This window comes from Typopeltis vanoorti, chromosome 10, assembly GCF_054136105.1.
Source record: "Typopeltis vanoorti isolate ZY-2024b chromosome 10, IOZ_Tvanoo_1.0, whole genome shotgun sequence".
Lineage (NCBI taxonomy): Eukaryota > Metazoa > Arthropoda > Arachnida > Uropygi > Thelyphonidae > Typopeltis > Typopeltis vanoorti.
Window position 1 is genome coordinate 54,504,944 of NC_143558.1, and position 22,929 is coordinate 54,527,872.

At 36.1% G+C, this 22,929-nt stretch overlaps 1 protein-coding gene across 3 annotated transcripts in view; it reads right to left on the reverse strand.

Moving 5' to 3' along the window:
* Positions 1-7,326: 7,326 nt before the first annotated feature.
* Positions 7,327-22,929, reverse strand: part of LOC150102422 (uncharacterized) — a 251,333-nt gene continuing 235,730 nt past the window's right edge. For all 3 annotated transcript variants that reach the window (XM_090399784.1, XM_090399785.1, XM_090399786.1), the window contains exon 10: positions 7,327-9,355. In XM_090399784.1, the coding sequence (XP_090255910.1) occupies positions 9,292-9,355 (64 nt within the window). In that variant the 3' untranslated portion in view covers positions 7,327-9,291. The remainder of the gene's footprint in view (positions 9,356-22,929) is intronic.

The following is a 22,929-nucleotide window of genomic DNA, read 5'->3' on the forward strand; positions in this document are numbered from 1 at the left end:
ATGTAACTTACGGAAAAATATAATTAATTATAAATATGTCAAATTTATCCTGAACACCCTGTATATAAAAAAAAATTAGCATTGTGAAAAAGTGAAATGAATTCATTCTCTACTGCTTACAAAAAAAGGAAACTGTAAATATAAATGGAAATAAAATGCAGAGAAAAAAATGTTTCCATAAAATTATTCCATAATATCAAAATGAAAAAGGATCTCTCTTAGCACATTAAATGAAGCATTGTAAATATGTGAAAAATATGTAAAATATATTGTTATTTTAGTAATATGAGTAATAGTAGTAAAGCTCTTGCTTTAGTAATATGATTGCCTTTTATATAATAAAGTGACAAGAGCAGTTGATGAGGGGAAAGGCATATACTGCCATTTTTTTAGATTTTGCAAAGGTGCCACATGATAAGCTGATATTTAAGTTGCAGCACATGGGTTTAGATGTCGAGTTAGTCGATTGGATTCAGGATTTGGCTGTCTGATAGATATCAGAGAGTTGTGTATGGTGGAGCAATATGGTGTTCCACAAGGTACTGGGACCTGTATTGTTCAACCTTTATATCAGTGGCATTGTCAATGAATTGTAAGGGGATATTTAGTTGTTTGCGGATGATGTGAATCTGGGAAGGGTTATCAGTAATAGTGAAGATGTAGCAGCCCTGCAAGAGGATACGAATAAACTAGACAGATGGGCAAGTGAATGGGGTTGCGGTTTAATGCAGCAAAATGTAAAGTCTTGAAGTTTGGGAACCATCAATGGGATGATGCATACTCGATTGGAGGAGCTAGGAGGAAGTAGGGGAGACAAGAGATCTGGGGGGTGAGTATTGATAGAAAACTAAAATTCAGGGAACATATTGCAAAGTTGGTGAAGGTAACCCAGAGGATTGCTGCAATACTGAGAAGGACGCTGATCTGCAGAGATAAAAGAGTTATCATTCCGTTGTATAAGACCCTGATCAGACCACACTTAGACTATTGTTCTCAGGTTTGGTCCCCAGGATTTGAAAGGGGATAAATTAACCGTGGAAAGGGTACAGAGGTGGATAACAAAGATAGTTTCAGGAAGTTACGAGGATCGAGAGGGAATGTGTACTGCAGAGTTTGGTGGATAGAAGGAGAGGTGATATGATCGAGACTTTTAAACTGTCGAAAGGCAGTTACAGGGTAGACATTGGGCAGTTCTTTCGCTTGGTCGATCAGCAGGAAGGAGTGATGACAAGGGACCCATCCCTGGAAGTTACGAAAGGAGGCTGTGAGCTTCTTTGCATGGAGGATGGTTGAACCGTGGAATGCATTGCCTGAGAGAGTGGTTAGAGCAGGAACTGTCAATGGGTTCAAGGAATGATATGATAAACTTTGTGTTTCTAAAAATGACCTCCCACAATGAGATTTTTGACTCTGGAGGCCTGAATAATAATAATACATTGTTATTATTTATGCATATTCATATAGTATTATTTATATAACATTTTGTATGTATATTTGTAGTGTACAGAAAATGTGGTAGTAATGCTTCAATTGTATATCTGTAAATATTCTGTATGTGATGAGGATAAGGAACTTTGTTGTTGTCAAAAAAAAAAAAATACATGTAAATATGGACACTTTTTAGTTACAATTTGAGTAAATAAGGTATTCTTTTGGGATAGCAAGAGCAAAAATCTCTTTAGAAGATTAAAAACTGCTTCTTTTTGGAATTTTATGCCAGATTACATGACACCTTAAAATAGCTGGTTACACAAAGGATGTTACTGCTTCTTTGTAGTAAATTGAGAATAATGAAAAATTCAAAGCAATGGATTTTGAAGAGTTTCAAATATCTGAAGCCAAAATGCCTTATATAAGTAAAGCTAAAAATCAAATAGGATATTTTTATTGGCCTACATTGTAAGTACTCTAAAATACTGCACTTAACCTATGAAGTCTTGCACATTTATTACAGGTATAAAAATTTGTTCAAATATATAGTTCTGTCATTTTCATTTCTCATTCACCCAGTTTATTTCTAAACAATCTGAGAAATATAAGTGATGATCATGAAAAAAAAAAAAAAGTTAAACTATTGTGTAGGAAGAAAATATCTGTTTCATACTATGTACAGACTTTCATATTATATAATGAAATGAATTTTGTTATTAGCAGAAAACTAGGAAGGACATCAAGCCCAATCATGCTTCATAACCCGAGAATCACTGATAGAGAATAAAATTTATTTTCTAAGGATTTGAAAAATTAGCATAATGCACTGCATTATATTATCATCAAAATTTGAAATCTTTGATATTTCTGCACATCTCTTTATAGATATTTGGATCATGTCAAAAGCAGTTGTATATTTTCCACAATAGATGAACTATTCATAACTACCAATCCATAGCAGCCCCCAGCTGTTGTGCCATCATGGTGTGCAGTCTTAATGTACATGGTGAGAAGTGGAAACAGAAGTTGGAAGTTTTTCCAGTTGTTTATACTATAAATTAAAGATGCCAAGAAATTATATTCTTGGTTTAATCCTTTATCCAAGTGTAAACAAAATTTGCACCTGAAGTAATTTCAGGACTGGGCAACTCTTATATAGAAACTAATGACTTCATATCACTTGCTTTAGTATCCCATTATGCAATTCACACATCTCTACGGACATGGGAAAAGTCACTACCCAGACCGGTTTCAACCTTTATTGAGCTCTCATCAGTGGGAACCAGACCGAGAAGTGATACCAAAGTTGAAGTAATGCAGAAGTCATATTTCTATATATGAGTAGCCAAAAGGTGTCATAACTTATTATTAAAATAGTCTGGATTAGAGACAGATGTTGAAAGTTTTTCCACTTGGTTATGCTATAAATTAGAGATGCCAAGAAATTATATTCTTCGTTTAATCATTTATCCAAATATAAGCAAACAGTTTGTGCCTGAAGTAATTAATTTAGATTGCAAATTTTGGGTGCAAATTTTGTTTACAACAGGATACGTGCTAAAGGAGTGGTAAAAATGATTCTTTGTAGAAACAAAAAAAAAGGAAAAAAAGTAGTTTTCATACTTTCTCTGAAGTAAAATTTTACTGATAATTTAATTCACAAGTCATGAAACAAGTGGCAAGTTTTCATTGTCGACAAGAAAACAAATTCGGATGCTGTCGGAAAACAGAATATTGTCATGCTTAAAATGTGAATAAACAGATTGCATGCGCCTTCATATAAAGCATATGTATGCAATCTCTGTTTATTCACATTTTAAGCACACAAATACTGGAAAAGTACTTATGTGGCTAAACTGATTCTGAATTACTGATGAAGTTATTATATACATGGAGTTTGCAGGCTCATTCACTGACAGGATAATCATAATAGACACTGGCAACTCATTCCACTCATTCACCACTTTCCAAGCAAAAAACCTAGTTCTCACACCCTTGTAATTGAGTAAGTAATCACACTTACTCAATTTTCAAGGATCCCCTATTTCTCATCCCACTAGTTATGTATTAAAAAAATTCTTTTGTATCAATCCTATAAAAACCTTTAAGTAATTCTGGTGGTAAGACTTATATGTTGGTTATCCATAATGGTATTACTTAAGGAAATTAACAATGTATACTTTATATTAATTAGAAAAAACTTAACACTTCTAACATTTTGGATAAGTGAAATTGCCATCATCAGAGAACAATGAACAAATTGATATACTCGTACGCATTATATCTTACCCTATGTAGTACACAGGGTAGGTATGACTAAAAATCAGAAGTTCTCTGATTAAGCACTCAGGGAAGCATTTATTCCAAGTATTTCAGCCAACAGCAAAAAAACATCTGTCCTAGCATTAAGGGTCATTATTTAGGATTTTAGACTTAGCTTTGTAGTTTCTGCTTCAGTCATATTTGCCCTATGTAGTATCTGCATGCATATATCAATTTGTTCATTGTTCTCTGATGATGGAAAGTTTGCTTTGCCAAAATATTGGAAGCATTAATTAAAAGTTTTTTCTAATTAATATATAGTATATGTTGATAACTTTTAAATAACTTATATGTCTCTATCATATCTCTGCCTTCTGCCTGTCAACCAATTTCTGTAACCTACAAATCTTCACTCCATAGACCTGCAGCAAGATGGTGGCAGGTCTACAGAACACTCACATCCAGATACTCTCTACCTCTTCTTCATCCCTAAGAAACCCCTATGATCAGATCTGTGCAGTGATCAGTATTCCAGATGGAGCCTTATCAAGATAATAACCTCGTCTGCTTGTTAGGGTGTTCTTCAATAGCCAAATGTTCTGCAAGTTATTTTAGCCACTTTTGCAATATGCCCTCTGACATTCAACTCCCTATCCACCAACACTCCCAAATACTTATCCTCAATTTCTTGGAGTACAGTTCCAAGAATGTAGTACACAGCTGGTAATCTTTACATCCCAAAATGCATAACCTTAAACTTTGTCATATTAAAGTAACTGCCATTTTCTACACCAGACAGTAATTGCAGACAAAACAGCAACAGCTAAAAATTATCAAATTTAGGTGTACATATATATATAAATAAATTACAAGTTAGTTAATTATACTTCAAGTTCACTAATTTGACACACATATTTAGGCAGGAAAAAGACATTCTCATAAGCTTATTGCCTCATGAAATTTCCAACTTGGGAACCACAATCTTTTACTTTCATTAGTTGATAATTGTAATTTAGCCATTGAGATTTCCAATCTATTTATTTATTCTTATGGCAAAAGGAATACAAAACATTTACAGGTCAGTGTCCAATCTGGAAAGCCAATCCAGGGCCTCATCGGTCACCTTGTGGATGTCCTGAAGGCCACCAGAATGAAATTGGGGCCTTGGGCAGTCGTTCACAATACGAATAATCGTCTGGGCCATGGGAGAACAATCACAATAAGGGTGGTCTAACAGCCTCCATTTATGTAGTAGGTAGCCGCATCTGTCCTGGTTAGTTCTGATCCTGTTGATAGATGACCAAAACTTCCTAGGAAGAGTAAAACCAGGCTGCGGAGCACAGGGAGCCATTTGTTAGAAGATTGTTGGACCAGTATTCTCTCCATATCTCAGGTGTTGATGGTAGGGCAGCTGAAAAGAGAATTCATCCATGGACCAGAAAGGCTTTCTAGATTTTAGGCAAAGACTAGGTGGATTTATGAGAGTCTGGTGCAAGGGAAGGAGTGGGTTGCTCATCACTTTATTAAATTCTTTAATCGACACTTGTCTTCTCCATATATTTGGTGGAGCAATGTTAGATAGGACAGGCAGCCAGGAGAGAGAGAGAGGGGTGCTTCTCACTGTCCCACTAATTCTACACATGGGTAGAATTTAGCTGGATGTCTATAATGTTGGTGTGTGCTTCTTTCCCAGACAGGGGAACAGTATTCTGCTGCAGAAAATGCGAGGGCTAGTGCAGATGACCTTAGGACTTCTGCACCACAACCCCAGATTGTTCCAGCAAGCCTAGAAATGATATTGTTTCTCATTTTAATTTTGTTGGACAGGTTGGTGATGTGCCTTTTATAGGTTAGGCTTCTGTTCAGGCTCACACCAAGGTATTTCGAGTGAGGCTCGTGTTCTGCCATTTTTCCACAGAAAGGCTGAGGTGTCGATCTGCCTCTGATTTGTTTGGGTGAAATACTGTGGACACAGTTTTTGTTGGATTTGGCTTCAAGCACCACTGCTTGAAGTACTCCTCCAGGATGGTCAGGTCTGTGTTCAAGGTTGTTTCCAGGTTGGCAAAGGAGGTAGATTGATGTAGGATTGCTAGGTCATCTGTATACATATACTTGCTTGAGCTGGTATGTGGTAAGTCATACATGTATATGTTAAAGAGTAAAAGGGCTAACAAAGAGCCCTGTGGGAGACCGCTGTGAAGAAATCTGGGGCTACTCCTTTTTCCTCATTATGGACCCGGATCTTTCTGTTGGAGAGAATGGATTCAAAAAGCTGGAAAGTTTTTTTGCACCTTATAATATTTCCTAACTTTAGGAGGAGGCCCCTGATCCAGACTGTGTCATAAGCTGATGTTAGGTCAATGAAAGTGGCTCCAGATTTAAGTTTCTTCTGGAAGCCTGCTTCAATCTGTGTTGTCAGGGCCAGGACCTGGTCACAGCAACTTCTTCCCAGCCTGAAGCCATCTTGTTCAGTCAGGAGTGCTCTTTCGACGAGTGGTGAAATTCTTTTAAGGAGAATTCTTTCAAGAAGCTTAAAGGTGGAGCAAAGCAAGGAGATAGGCCATAGATTTTTGACATCATTTGGATCTCTCCCTGGTTTGGGCACGGCAATCATTTTGGCTTCCCGTCACAGATTTGGTAGTTTTCCAGTCATAATTTTTGAGAAAAGGACAGCCAGCCATATTTGAGCTCTTTGAGTGAGAAGGTATAGAAACTCAAGGAGGATACCATCCACTCTTGTAAGCCTTGCCATGCCATTCTTAGTGAGTTTTAAGGCTTCCTGCACCTCATCAAGAGAAACTGGCCATACAAGTTCAGGAAGCTCGGGGCTGGTCTTCAGGATTTGTCTGATGGAAGATTGCACAGTAATTTTCCTGATAGAGCTGGGATGTATCTTGGAGGTTTTCAGTAAATGATTAGCCATTTGATCAGGAGTTATCTCTGTTGTTGGTTCTGCCCCACCTAATTTTTTCAGAAGTGACCAGCTTTTCCAGCTAGATGTGGTGAAATCAAGTTCATGGATGGTTGAGATCCATCTTTCCTTTCTGTTTTTATCCAGCATTGCTATTGCATCGAACCATTACAACATTGGAATTGTTGTAATGGTTCGCTCAATTTGTTTCTCAAATGCATTCCAGTTAGACCTGCGAAGATTCCATCTAGCGATTGGTGTTCCACTGATGACTGGGATTGATGTGCCTGTCTCTATTAGAGTAGGGCAATGCTGACTATTAGGGAATCTGCTGAGGATGGTTCTGGTTGTTGGCATAGGATGGTCTTCAGAGTCTTTAGAGACTATGCACAGATCTGGGGTGTAGATTCTGTTCCATCTGGCTGAATGGAGAGTGCCTTCCTGCTTGGCATCGTAAACCACATGTTATATGTATCCATCCAGTTAACAAGATTATTGCTGTCCTGGTTGTTAGAGGAATAGCCCCACATGATGTTATGAGATTTCCAATAATATGAATTAATTATTTTGCAACAAAAATTTTATTTGAAAACTCAAAATAATAATTATTATTGATGTTTCTATTAAACTTTGATATGCTTTTGAGAATAAGTCTTTAAATGTCTGCATGTGAAGATAGGTGCCTTTATCTTAAGCATTATAAAATCACACAAACACAAGTATGGGAAAGACCCACTTTCTTTCTTGGTAATAAAAAGGTACATCTGAACATTCTGCATAATCTATTATAGAATTCTTTAGCCACAAGAATGAAATAAAAACAGATTAAGAATTTGTTGAGCAATATCAATTAAAGAGGAAAATAGTGACTGCTCAATAATCTATTGATGGCAACAATAATGAAGCCAAATGTGATTTTTTTTTTTTTTTTGGGGAGCTTAGAGATCAGGAATGTTCCTTGAATCGCCATTCTGTTGAAACATCAGTACCAATTTCTTTACTGCTCAATTAGGTATTAAAAGAAATAGAGATTGTGAAATATACATCGCAAAACAAGATATACCTGGATCAGCAGTAAATTTGTTGCTTCTCAGCCAAAATAAGTGTTAAATCTTTTTTTTTATATCATATCACAAAAAAATTTAAGTATATTACATTCTCTTATTAAAATAGCATTTTAAGCATTGCACATGATCAGCACAACATTCCAGTTATTGTGCACATATGTAAATACTTCAATTCAGTTACTTTGATTATGAAATCCTGAACAAATATAGCAAATTTAGAATATATTTACATAATACATCAATCAAGAATTTGATTTAAATTAATGTGACTATAAAGTTTTAGTCTTAATAAAATAAATTCTGATTATTTAAAAAAGTGCAGTATGGATAAACTTCTAGATTTTTAATCTATGCACTATAGACAACAAGTAACTGCATATGCATACACACACATATATATTGTAGAGTATATATGTGAGTGTTCCGTAGATATAGACAGAAATTTTTTTTCTATAATTTTTGCTTTATAAAATAATATAAAACTACAAATAAAATCTTAATACAAGCAATTTCATAACTGGTGAAAGATAACTTTATCATTAAAATTCAACATAATGATTCATCAAATTCAAGTATAATATTACAAAATTTATAACTGTGTAGCTCTGACATAGTGTTATAATATTTTGATTTAAATATTTCAAAATGCTAGAATTGTAAAAATCATACTTCAGTATTTCAGTTTGAGTAACTTTTCAAAGCTGATGTGTCAAGGCATTTACAGATCAAATATAACTTGAGATGTCATCACATTAAAATTAAACATAGCAAAAATACAGTGTGCACCAGACAAACCTTTTTTTTTGTCATGAGCTATTTTTCTGTTTTTGGTGCACAAATACACAATACTTGAAAACGACTGTACAATAAAATATTTACAAATAAATATAGGGCTACTAACAATCAGATATTAAAAGTCTACTCAACCAACATAACCAGCTGCCTCTTCAGTTAGAGCTTCTTTGGAACAAAATACTACATCTGTAGTAAATGGCTGTGGTGGACTCAATCGGAACAACTTATTTCTAAAAACTTTCTCATACAAAAGACTACCCAAAACTTTGATCCATTATGAGCATAACATTTATGCTAGTGATACCACATAACATTCATTCTCTGTACATTCTGGAAATCCAATTCTTTATGAGCATTTCAAAAATAAAATTGATATACAGATAAAAAATTATAAGACAAACCTGAGTAGGACAAATAAAGGAAGGATATGCACTAATAAAAATAAAAATTTAAATCTGATCATTATATCAATGGAAATTCAGCTTCATGGGGAATTAAAAAGCTTGTGGGCTAGAAATGTATCTACTAAGGAGAGTAGAAGAGGCAATATTTATTATCACTGTGTTCCTCTGCTGGAACTCATATGTAATCCTGTATTTTCTTGGTGAAGAATAAGTGACTAGATACTGTCTATTAATAATAATACTAAATTAAACAGTTTTTCCAAGGCAACCATTAGTAGTATTTGACAGTATTTTTTTTTTTTTTTGTATGGCTAAGTACATCCTCTTTGCATCACAGATGTTGCAGGGTTAATAGCCATCTGCTATGGAACTTCATTCAGACTACCATCATGTAACCATGCTATAAGCTAAAGCTACTGCCTCATGAGGATTCACTCCCTGTCATCGGCAAATCTTTTCGAGTCAATGGGCGATATCGTCGACGGCTGTTTAAAAAATAAAAATAAAAATCTTATTTATAAATTATATTTTGCATAAATTTTACTGACTAATTTCAACATTTAACACTTTCATTGCCAAGCTGAAAATTGGAATTTCGCGTGGTGGCCAAATTTTTTATATTTTTTTATTTAGTTAGCGACGTCCACGCGATAACGCATGATCGGCCGTTTGGTGAGAACTCGCATCGCATGATTGGCAATCAACGTGTTAAGGAATAATTTTAATTAAATGAAAGCATTTTAAATATATATATATCACTATCAGAAGTATATGGAGATTTGAGTAAACTTGATGATAATAAGGCAGTAGGACTTGATAATTTATCACCATCTGTTATGAGGAAATGTTCCAGAGAGCTAACAAAAGTTTGATGTGCTTGTTTAACATGAGTCTTACATTGGGCTAAGTTCAAAAAGAGCCGAAAGAGAACAAAATTGTTCTAATTCATAAGGGAAGTGATAAGATGCCAATCTGGGTGTTTGGAGCTGTGGTTAAAGTGCTGGAAAGATCAGCAAGGACAAAGATTCAGAACTGGATTGATAACAATAGCATTCTTTTTAAAGGACATGGGCTTGCTAAAGGAGGATGTTGAGTATGAAGAACGACTGAGGAAATATAATTTGCAGAGTCTAATGAACAGGAGTAGGATGGAAGAGGTTATATGAAATATGCAAGTTGGTAAGGGATTATTACCAGATTAATGTGGAAAAGGTTTTTTCATAGAATGGAGAGAAGATAGAAGAGAACAAGAGGCCATCCCTGGAAGTTATATAAGGAGGATGTGAGTGGTGGTGGTGGGGGGGGTCTTTTGCATGGAGAGTTGTGGGTGATTATAATGCACTGCCTGTTGAATTTGGAGATGGTGAATGCATTCAAGGCATTGTTTGATGAACTGTGTGTGTGTAGCATGGGACCTCACATGATGAGGCTTTTGACCCCATGGAGATATGATGATATCAGTATCATCAGAAAAAGAGCAAAAACAATATCAGCAGAAAAGTGATCTGTTAATATTCTTTTTGAAGAGTTGGACATTGCAGTCAGGGGAATACTTCATGAGGAAACTGTTCTGCAGAACTGAGGTAGATAAAGTGCAAGGCAAATGGGAGTAGCAGGTTTAGTGAGTCAGCAATTCCACTGCAAAAAGATATTGAGCAGCTGAACCTCATGGTACTGTAGGTTTACCAAAATGGGGACATGATGAATGCCAGTTCTGCTAAATAATGTCCATGGAAATATCCGTAGAAGGGACAAAATTTGACCATCTGTGAAACATTAACTAGAGACAGAGTCTGTTGGTAGAGGGGCTGTCAATTAACAAAACTGAACAGCATCAAGAATTTTTAGAGAACTTAAGTGCACCACCAAAAACATGAGAGTAGTATTCCAACATTGAGTGGATTTGTGATTTATACAGATTTATTAGCTGGACATAAGGAAAGTAATGTTTTGAGCAAAAAAGATTTCAAGATTTTTTTTTTTTTTCAAAGCCATGTGGTTATGTTAGGAAAGGCTAAGAATGTTAGTATGAGGACCAAGATCTGTCTTGACTGTTAAGCTGAGCGTTATCAAAAGGTAAGGAAGAAGAACTTTTTTTTTTTTTTTTGGTGAGAAATAAAGACAAAATTTTGTTTTGGGAGCATTAAAGATGACTAGGCTATTATAACCCTATCAAAGGATGGTATAATGAACAGTGTCTATGACATGATAGTAAATAATCTTGAAGCTTAAAATATTTGAGCACTACAAGGTTTATCATATGAATAGGAGGAACAGAGAGTGAATGGAAGTTATTTCATAAACAAGCTATTATCATTTGCTAAGTGTAAGGTAAAACATAGAAAAAAATATATATATATATATTATTATTTTTATTTTTTTTTATTTCTATGTTTTACCTTACATTTAGCAAATGATAATAGCTTGTTTCTGAAATGACTTTGTGACTTGCTAATCAAGAAGCTTGACAGTCTGCTACATCCTACAGTTGATGCTACCAGTCCCTTACTTATAAACTAGCCACAAAAAATTTGCTCAAATGCTAGTAGTCATATTGACAGTTAAATTCCCTCTTTCAGGGAAAAAAAAAAAATCATTCCACTGTACTGAACTTGAAACTTGACAACAACATCATTATAATGGTGGGAGGCTAGTTTGTTCTCATTATTATACTGAATATATGACTTTTGTTGGTGAGACTCCACCAACTTTTTAAAAGATTCTTGAAGAAAGCTGAAACTCCGATGTTTCCAGACTAGAATGTGCAACCTTTCTGTCAGTCTTTCACGAGTGGAACTAACATAGCAACAACAACAGAATTGTATAGTTTAAATTGGAGAGTATGTATGTACCAAGAACATGGAAGAAGGCTACCCTAATTCTGATACATAAAAAAAGATGAGGTAGAAGACTTGACGAACTATCGACCCATCAGTCTACCATCAGTGGTTTACAAAGTGTTTAGAAAAGTCTTAGCTAATAGGCTTTGTACGACTCTAGACCTAGCACAACCAAAAGAACAGGCAGTACAAAGGACCATATTCAAGTTGTACAACAGATTACTGAACAGTGTAATGAATTAAAATGAAAAGCCAAACGGCTAGTTTTCTGGCAACTTAATAGATATTAAAGGGATAAAAATCCCTTTATGGCATTCGTATAGTGAAGGTATGTAAGTTCTTTGCACTAAGCTTTGATATCTTCCAGGTCTACCTACTCACTGATGAGACCTCAAAAAAGGTTGAAACCGGTCTGGGTAGTGACCTCTCCTCATAATGTAATGACAGTATTACATCTCCTAGGAGCTGTGTTTTACATTATGAGAGAATATCAAGAATAGTGAGGGAGCTTGCTCCACCTTTGCTTCGAATTGCCTTCGCCGATAGTTTTTCAGCATTGAAACTCATAGATCGTAGTTTTTAATCTCGAGTTTCACTTACTGGCTATATAGGATTTTTATCCCTTTAATAGTGTAATGAATATCAGTTACCATTATGGAGATACTGTGTCTTGGTTTTATTGAATATGAGATTTTTGATTCAGCCTTTGATTCAGTAAAAACTTGTGCAATACTTAAAGCATTACGAAACCAACAAGTGGAGAAGCCATACGTCAGGACCATCAAATCAGCATACACCAATGCCACAGCAGCAATTCATTTGAATGCAAACATCTCTACTGTGGAAATACAGAGAAGTATAAGAGAGGGTGACACAATATCTCCAAAATTATTCACAGCTTGCTTAGAAGAAATATTCAAACTTCTTGATTGGGAAGGGAAAGGTCTGAAGATAAATGAAAGATATTTAAGCCATGTATGCTTTGCAGATGGCATAGTTAATCTTTACTTCAACTGTGCATGGATTACGGATTCGTATCCATGAACTCCAAATTGCTAGCAAAACAGCCGGCCTAAAGATAAACCTAAAAAAGACCCAAGTTATGTTCAATAGCTATGTCCAACCAGAAATAATAAAATCAATAATGAGGAAATTAAACAAGTAGATCATTACATATACTTAGGGCAACAGATATCAATGGAACAAAATATCATGGATGAAATTAAAAGATGCACAATGCTTGGGTGGAAATCATTTGGAAAATTACATTCAATATTCAAAAGCCAACTACATTATGCCTGAAGAGAAAAGTTTTTAACCAATGTATTCTTCCTACATATTGACATATGGCTGTGAAACATGGACACTAAATGCAAAGGAAATTCAAAAATTAAGAACAAGACAAATTAGTATGAAAAGAAGTATGCTTGGTATTACAAGACTGGATCACAAAAGTAATACGTGGATAAGAAATCAAACCAAAGTCTCTGACATCATAAGAAGAGTGAAACATCTGAAGCGGCAATGGGCTGGGCATATTGCTCAAAGACAAGATCAACGATGGACAAAAGAAGTACTGGATTGGATTTCACAAGAGGAAAAACAACCATAACGCTGACCTAAATCATGGGAGATTGATGATATCATCAGATCTGCAGGAGTGACATGGGAAAGGAGAGCCATGGACAACAGTTTTGGAGTAATCTTGGAAAGTCCTTCATCCAGCAGTGGATCGAAAATGGCTGATAATGATGATCTATATATATAATTTTATGTCAAGTATAATGTCAATCTTTCAGTTGTGCAAACTATTTATCATTAATACCCACTGGCTTAGGGATGTATCCAGGGTTACTAATTTTTCCAACAATGTGAAGGTACAGGTAGTGGATTAGGAAGCTGCAAAATGACCCGACTTACTTGAAGTTTAGCGTATTACACACGATAGCCAAATAATCAGCATTTTTATGTCAAAGGTTTAAACACTGCAATCTTACACTGTATTATCTTAGCTGTACCAAGAAGAATGTTTTCATTCCCTTTTTAGACAGATAATTTTCCTTCAAAATGAGTTATACAGATGAGGGTCAAGTTGTGACATCTGCACTCCTAAGAGGAAAAGCCAAACTGCTGTGGTATCAGGTGGTAGATGAGTTATCACTAGGTGTAAACCACCACTTTGCTTATTAAAGTGGTCAAAACTTATGCTTGGACATCAGAGCAAACATCAGGTTCACCCTTTTATACCATTTCCTTCAGCATGGAATATCACTGATGTTTTCATAGTTGTGAGATACTATGGAGAGACTCAATGTTTCTTCTTTTTGAGAACAACTTTTACAATAGTTATTCCAAAGGCCAGTCTCAAGATAGTAAGTATATTGGGTAGCGAGTAATATGCCCCAGGGTTCTGTTTTTGGGACTCCTGCTTAATTTATTTGTTAATGATATTTCATATGGACTGAATGGAGATCTTCAGTTGTTTGCTGATGATGCAAAGTTGGGGAGAATTATAAGGAGCACTGCTGATGTTAATTCTCTCTAACTTTGCTTCTATATCATATCTATAGCAAACAAATGTTGTTTTGTCTTCTAACAAAAGTACATAAAGACCATAATCTAGAACTGATTTCTTTTCACATGAAGCAGCATTCACTTAGCCACTTTTATCCACATCTTGTCTGAAATTATAAGAATGCTATGTGGGACAACCTTTGTCACTTCTCTGCCTCCAATCTTTCTTGGCATAAGAGAATGCAAAGATTGTTTTCTCAGTATCCAAGAAATGATGCAACCTCTTTTGCTCAAGGCATATTTCTATACAGTTGTTCAATACAAATCAAAAATCTATCCAACCACAATACTATTTTCACATTCATTTGGGATGGTGTTGCTAAAAGTTTTCTAAAAACGCTTCACTCAATGCAGAAGATTGATTAATGGTCCAGCTCTCACTATTTCACACAAAAATTCAGTTTTTACTGCTGACATTTTCTATAAATATTTTCATAGTCACTGTTTTATCAGCATAAGTAATTTTCCTACTTTCTTCTAAATTTCTTCAAATGTGAAGTTTTCTTCTAAATTTCTTAAAATATGTATATTGAATGCTCTTTTACAGTTCATTAATATTATTTATTAACAATGGACCTCCATGAAGTCAGAAGAAAAGACTCATTGCAGGAAGTCCCCACTGTCGCACAAAAATATCAAACCATGTCTTAAACTCACACACACATTTCCTCATTCACCACACTAAAGCAGTGCATTCAACTCATCAACCACTCTTCACAGACAGAATCTGTTCCTCGTCTGCTTGCTCATCATATTTTATACAACTTCTATGGATACTCTTGTTATATTCCTATCTCCCTTGATTTCAGTGAAAGGAGATAGGAATCAAGACATCTCTCTCTCTCCCTCCCTTTTATTTATAAGGCTCTGCAAATGGCATTCCTTCAATCTGTCTTCATACCTCCACATTCTACAGACTGGAAAACACTTTAGTCAACTGTCCTTTCAACCCTTTCTAATATAACTTTGTCCTCATGAAAACCAAAATCTGTATGCAATAATCCACATGCAGCCTGAATGAGGCCTGATACAATAAAACTATAACCTCTTTACTTTTCTACACATTTAAGTCCTACTCATCAATGATATTTCTTTATTTATCTTATTATCTTGCATATATGCAAGTAGAGTACCATCTTATGAAACCAATATGAAGGTATTGGAAGTCCCCCCCCCCTTGGTTAGACTATAATAAATTTAGTTTATTATAGTCTATTATTTAATACTTAATCCAAGTGTATGCAAACTTTGTTTGCTTACACTTGGATAAAGGATTAAACTAAATTTATTACAATATGAAGGTACTGACTATTGTAACGTAATTTTTGTCTGTAAACTGCATCCATTCTTTGGATGATTTGCCTGTATGTGGGATGAAAAGCCTCAGTTTCTAAGAGGAAAAAACCTGCTATCTGTACAGATCAGCTAACTCACATTGAAAAAGTCAATTTTAAAGATTCCTCTAATCATGACAAGAACTGAAGTTAGATCATTTCCAATCAAAGGATGCAATGTCCCAACACTCTTCTAATTGTGCTATGGCGGCACCATTGCCATAATCTGATGTCTTCACAATTTTAGCATTGTGATCTCCTAACCTCAATTCCCTGCCCACCATCACCACTCCTATCTCTCGCATCGCTTCTGCCTTTTTCAAAAATTCCCCACCAGTTACATACTTTACTTCTCATCTACAACTGGCAATTTCAAAACCTTCTACTTTTCACCACTGAAATGGTAGCTCTACTAACCTGCCCACAAATACAGTATATTCAGGTCCTCCTGTAAAGCTACAACATCTGCTCCCTTCCTCATAGTTGTCAATTTTATAACATTTGTTAACAGCTGCATATCTCCAATTAAATCTCTCACAATATCATTAACATGCAAGATAAACAATAATAGTCCCAAAAGAGATCCTAAGGGAATACGTCACCAGTGACTTTCTTAGGAATCCTTCCTATGTAGCACCCAAATGAGTGAAACAAGGCAATGTACATAAAAGGAGATTGATAAAACATGACCTCTCTACAACAAACCCATGTTCACATCACAGAAAATACTGCTGTTTGTTATCAATCCAATACTGTATCCTAGCTCTCACAAATGTCTCCAGCATCTTAACCACAACTCCAAACACACAGCCTATAATTTGTAATCTCAATTTTATCCATATTTGTAAAGTAGAATAATTCTACTCTCTTTCCATTGCTTTGAGATTTATCCTATTGCAAAATTCTTGGTAAACTGATGTGCCAAGACTACCATTAACTCCCTAGAACATTTCCTTAAGACAAAGGGCAACAATGTCATTGACTTCTATTAAGAGACTTACTGACATCAAATTCACTTAATTTCTAATATACGTCATGCTCATTTACCATCCGTCCCTTTTCCAACATACTCTCTACATTCACGATTATTATGATGTCACACCAACGAGAATACTCTCATAAACTGCTGAATAGATATATCAAGTATCTGCAGAAGTTACCAATCTACCATTTTCATCCATTAGCATCACTTTACCATAATCATTATTTCTTCTATTGGAAACATAAAAAGCTGTCTAAGATTCTTCTTGTCCTGATTGAACAATTCCTCATACCATCTTTTTCTGAGCCTTAACAACTGGGCCACTTTTTGATTCTCTCTCTCTATTCTTTTTATGCAACTAATTATTATCATTATTCATTCTATGCTGCCTTCGCAAAGCTTTCTTTGAATATAATCAAGAATATAATTTCTTGGCTTCTTTAATTTATAGTATAACCAAGTGGAAAAACTTTCAACAGCTTTCTCTCCAATTGCATTGTTTAATGTCAGTTCCCTTCTTGTCAAGTATTACAATAACTTTGTTTATGTTTTCTTTTCTTCTATCAGTCATTCTCAGCTTCATATCCTGTGGGACTACTACAGTGTCAATTGGGATGACCGTCTGGATTTCTATGCCCCATTTCCATGGTCTGATTAATGCTTCTACTCTTCTTATCCTAGCACTTGTTCTGATTTAATAAACAGAAATCAATCATGCTGGGAGTCAAAAATTCAGCATGTAAGCTGAGTAAGAGGCTGGAGAGTTTGTCTTAAGCTATAGGGTAGGCTTATTTCCTGTTGAGCCTTCTGGTCCCTCAACCAAGGCTTTGAAAGTAACTTCTGTCCTTCCATATTTCCACCTCCATCACATCCTGATGGGACATTGGTAGCATCTAAGGGCGAGGTAGACCTCTTGGTATCAAATTTCCTTCCTCCAACATGAAGAGAAAATCAGGAGAGTTGTATTGAAGAGATAGAAGTGTTTAGCAGTGAAAACAGTAATAGTGTGAGAGATGGAGCGAGAACAGGAATGCAAGAGGAAGGGAAACGGGGGGGGGGGGCTAGGTGAACAGGGAGACATGACATAGGGAGAGTAGATGCTAAAAGTGGCAGTGAATGTGTGTATGAAGATGGAGTATATTGCGATATGGGTGGGGAAGAGACTGACCAGATATACGTGGTAAGTGGTGATACGGGTCATTGGGCAGTTGTAATGGAGAAATCACAACCAACAAGTGACTTGGATAGGACTGGTTATAGACCTAATAATAAATTACTGTGTTTGTTTACAAATGTCAAAAGTATCAGAAATAAGGGAGATAAAATGGTTTCACTGATGGGAAACCATTTTATCTCCCTTATTTCTGATACCTCAAAATCACTGGAATACGTGAAACATGGTGGAACGAAGATGATATTTTAACGGAATAGAAATGAAAGGATACAGTATTTTTTGTGAGAATAGAAAGGACAAGAAGGGAGGTAGAGTGCTCATCATTATCAGCAGGGGATGTGATTCCCCTGCTGATGATAGAAGGAGGAATTACATCCACATAAGGCTGGCATGATAGAGAGAAATAGTGGCAATGGTTATAAGGCAGCGTGGTTAACACTGCACTGTTGACAGGAAGAAATATTTAGTTGGATGTTGCTATAGGCTTGGAAATGTGGAGGATGGTGATGACGAAATGTATAAACAACTTGGATTAGTGAACAAAGGAAGGGTAATTATTATGGGTATATAATTATGGTATAGACTGGAATGGAAAGATAGCATTTGGGAATAAGGAAATTTAATTTCTCGAGTTCATGAGAGATAACTATCTCAAGCAGCACGTAAAGAAGGGAATGCAAGGATTGAGAGCTTTAGATTTCATCATTTCCAAGAATCTAATTGTGAGTAGGGTTTCACACTTTCCTCCAGTCGGTGAGAGTGATCCTGAAGTGATCACTTAAGTCAGGGGTCTTCAACCTTTCAGACAGTGCAGGCTGCATTAAAAATTTCAATGAAGCCTGCAGGCCACTAAGCTATACTGTGGTATTTAGAATTGTAAGATGCTTTCCAGATTCACAGGGAACGCTCTGCATTTGATAATTTACATAAAATCCTATAAAAATAGTGAAGTATTTTTATATACTTCACATACTCAGCTTTAAGAGCATAGGTAGGAGTTGGGTTCATGATAACTAAATACAATCAATACTTGAAAAACGATAATTTAATGAATGTTAAAGATACCAAGCTTTAATTTAATGAAGAAAACATTCAATTTTTACAACGTCAATGGGCAACTTGGCAATGTTTTTCCTTGACCAGCTTGTCGATGTTGGCATCAATGTTGGAAGTCGCTATGCACAGAGTATTCTCGAGATTGTGGTCCGTAATCAGAGTTCTTGTCTTGGACTTCATATGCTGTATTCTGGAGAACTACTCACATCAGTATGTGCTTCCTAACAAAGCGCACATCTTCAAAGCATGCCGGTGAAGATTAGGGAATGTGTCCTCAGAAATGTAGTCTTTGTAAAATGTAAGCAAGGGCACATTAAATAATTTTTCTCTCAAAGAAGAGTTGTTTTGGAGTTCAAGCAGCTCCATTTGTACTGAGCCTGGCATTTCGGCAGTATTGACACTAAATGACATTGAAAATAAATCTAAAGAAGACTGTTGGTTACGAAAATCACTAAATCTCTCTCTCTTCAAACTCACTTCGCAACATGGCTAATTTTGTAGCGTATTCATCAAGAGACGAACAGTAGGACTCAGCGAGAAGCTGAAAATAAGTTAAGTCTTTTTTTGCGAGTTGTGCCTCCCAAAGTTTGAGCTTGGCCATAAAAGCATTGATGTGATCAAACAGAATGTGCACCAGTTGATCTTTGGATTGTAGCAGTGTATTTAGGTCATTCATATACAACGAGATGTCGGTCACAAAGGCAAAGTCTATCATCCACTTCAGATCGTTAAATTCCACAATCGGATTCCCTTTGGTTTGCATGAATTGCTGTATTTTGCTCCTTAAGACTCTTAAGAACCTTCCCTCTGCTCAACCAACGCACATCACTATAATAAAACACATCGCCATGATCCGTTTCACACTCTTGGGTCAAAAACTCTTGGAATTGACAATGATTCAATCCTCTTGTCCTAATAATGTTGACGACAGTCACCTGTCCTCAACGTACCCTGCTGGCATTTTAAATCAATATAGAGATGGTTCACTTTGTCCACATGAAGCAGCCCTTGAAGGTGATCAAAATTGGACACATGCTTTGTCGCATAGTGCCGTTTTATATTGTATTCTTTTGATACTGACACTGACTCACGACAAATAACACACACTGATTTATCATCGATCGGCACAAAAAAGTACAAATTGGTCCACTTTTCATTAAAAACCCTGACAAGAATCATTTGATTTATGCTTTTTACTCGTAGATGCCATAGTGATGGAAGGTGAACCCAAAAAATTATCCAAAATGGCCGTGTAATGGTTATCATCCACTGAATTTGTCTCACACTAATGAAAAAATTCTGGCAATATAAACCACAATAGGCTATGGCTGACACGACGAACCTGTGTGTGCTTATACACGAATATCACACTGTTCACGACTGACTGTGGATGAGATCCTCTTGTATTTATATGAAAATAACTAAGTATCAAAACCTTCGAGATGTATCTGGAAGGCACTAGACAGCGCACTCGAACGAACTACTGCTTCAGCCATCTACCTGCGACGTTAGTACTAGTACTTTAGTACCTCTTGGCACTGGTAGATGGCTGAAGAAACATGTCTATTTAATATTTATTTTTATAGAATTTTATGTACTTTATGTACAAATGTACAGCATTCCTTGTAAATCTGGAAAGTATCTTACAATTCTATAATAAATTTAGTTTAATCCTTTATCCAAGTGTAAGCAAAATAAACAAAGTTTGCACCTGAAAATATCTTCGGGACTGAGGTAGGTGGTGCAACACCAGGCAACTCCTTTGCTCGGAGTTGCCTAGTGTTCACGACTGACTGATTGACTGACTGTGGATGAGATCCTCTTGTATTTATATGAAAATAACTAATTTAAGCATTCCTTGTGAATCTGGAAAGTATCTTACAATTCTATAATAAATTTAGTTTAATCCTTTATCCAAGTGTAAGCAAAATAAACAAAATTTCCGCCTGAAAATATCTTCAGGACTGAGGTAAGGTAATGCAATACCAGGCAACTCCGAGCAAAGGTGGACCAAGCTCTAATCACTCCTTTGCTCGGAGTTGCACCACCTTACCTCAGTCCTGAAGATATTTTCAGGCAGAAATTTTGTTTATTTTGCTTACACTTGGATAAAGGATTAAACTAAATTTATTATAGTCTAACCAAGTGCAAAATAAACTTCCAACATCTTTCTCTAAATCCAGAGTAATTCAATAATAAGGTGGTACACCTGTTGGCAACTTGTATAGGTAAATATGACCTCTCCTATTGCTTCTGCCTTAATATCTCCACGTTTGGGTCTGTCTCCCACTGACAAGATCTCCACATTTGGGACTGCCTCCCATGCTGGATATGGATATATATATGAGAGGCTCTGCTTGGGGTAGGTTTTTGCCCTCTCTGAGTAGAGCCAACGCTGAAAAGTTCTTCTTGGTGACGGGGTGAGCCTGTCACCGAGTGGAACAAAGCTGAGTTGGGTGATCTTTTGGGATCGTCTAATTTTTAGAGAGGTCTTTACTTAAATACACCTCAATAAAGGTCGAAACTGGTCTGGATAGTGGCCGTTCCCTTAATGCATAGCAGTATACATGTCTGCAAGGAGATGTGCTTTGCATTATGGGAGATACTGAGACAAGGAGTGATTAGAACTTGGTCCACCTTTGCTCGGAATTGCACCACCTTACCTCAGTTCTGAAGATATTTTCAGGCACAAACTTTGTTTGCTTACACTTGGATAAAGGATTAAACTAAATTTATTATAGTCTAACCAAGTGCAAAATAAACTTCCAACATCTTACAATTCTAAATACCGCAGTATAGCTTAGTGGCCTGCGGGCTTCATTAAAATGATTTTTTATTTAATCGTGTTTTAATGTTAAGTAGTTATTTTTTCAAAATGGTCAGCAGGCCATGGCAAAGAGCTTTGCGGCCGGCCTGTGGGCCTTGCGTTGAAGACCCCTGACTTAGGTTGTGGCTTTAGGATATGGCTATAGCTCCAAGCTGTCGCCTAAGCACAGCATGATAACCAGCCTTATGATGAGGAGTTGAACAGTAAGGAAATAAATACTGCTTGGGAACTGCCAAAGACCAAAAGATGATTAAGGTAGGTGTAAAATGGATGAATGTGGAGCTTAAGCATGAAATCTGGAAGAAAAGTACTTTGGAGGCAGTACCAGATGAATAATAGTAATGTAATAATCAGTTACATGAAGAGTATAAAGAACAAGCCAAGAGAGTGACTCAGTAAGGAAAACAAAAGTGCAGTATGAGAAGAAATTGGAAAAATCAGGCGAATAAAAACAATGAAGAGTATTTTAGATACGTGGAAAGCAGAAGGAAGAATGATCACGGTAAGATGTTAATGGATGAAAATGATAGAATGGTAACTGCTACAGGGTGTTTCATCCTGATCAGGGTGGAATCATGAGGAAGTTAAGTGTCAAAGATGGCTTGATTGAGAGTGAGCAGAAGGCATTTGAGGAAATAACCTTGATATCAATGAGGCAATAGGATTTGATGACATATCACCATGGTCTTAAGGGAATTGGCGGTAGCATTGGCATGCCTGTTTAATAAGAGTCCTACAATAGTATAGGTCCAAGGGAGTGGGAGGGTAAAACTGTTCCACTGCATGAAAGTGGTGATAAGGCTGTAGCTTGAAATTATAGGCTAATCTGTATATCTGTTGTTGTGGTCAAGTTACTGGAGAGATTGGTGAAAAGCAGGATACAGAAATGGTTGATAACAGCAGTATTCTCTGTGGTTATCAGCATGGGTTTGCAAAAGGAAGACCATGTTTTATTTATGTATTATAACAAGGTGACAAATACCTTGGACAAGAGAGATGCATATACAGTGGTGTACTTTGCAAAAGCTTTTGTTAGACTGCCACACAACAAAGTATTAAATAAATTAAACAAGATGGGATTGAATAACAAGCTTCTGAGTTGGATCAGTGACTAGCTGTCAAATATCAGAAAGTTGTATATATGAGTTATGTATATTATTTCTGGGAAAACTCCCATGTTACTCCTCTTAATAAACTATTATAATTACGGCTATTTAGCCTGCTTCAGTTTAGGAGTGCCCCTTTTTAAATGTCATTGGCTATTTACTCACG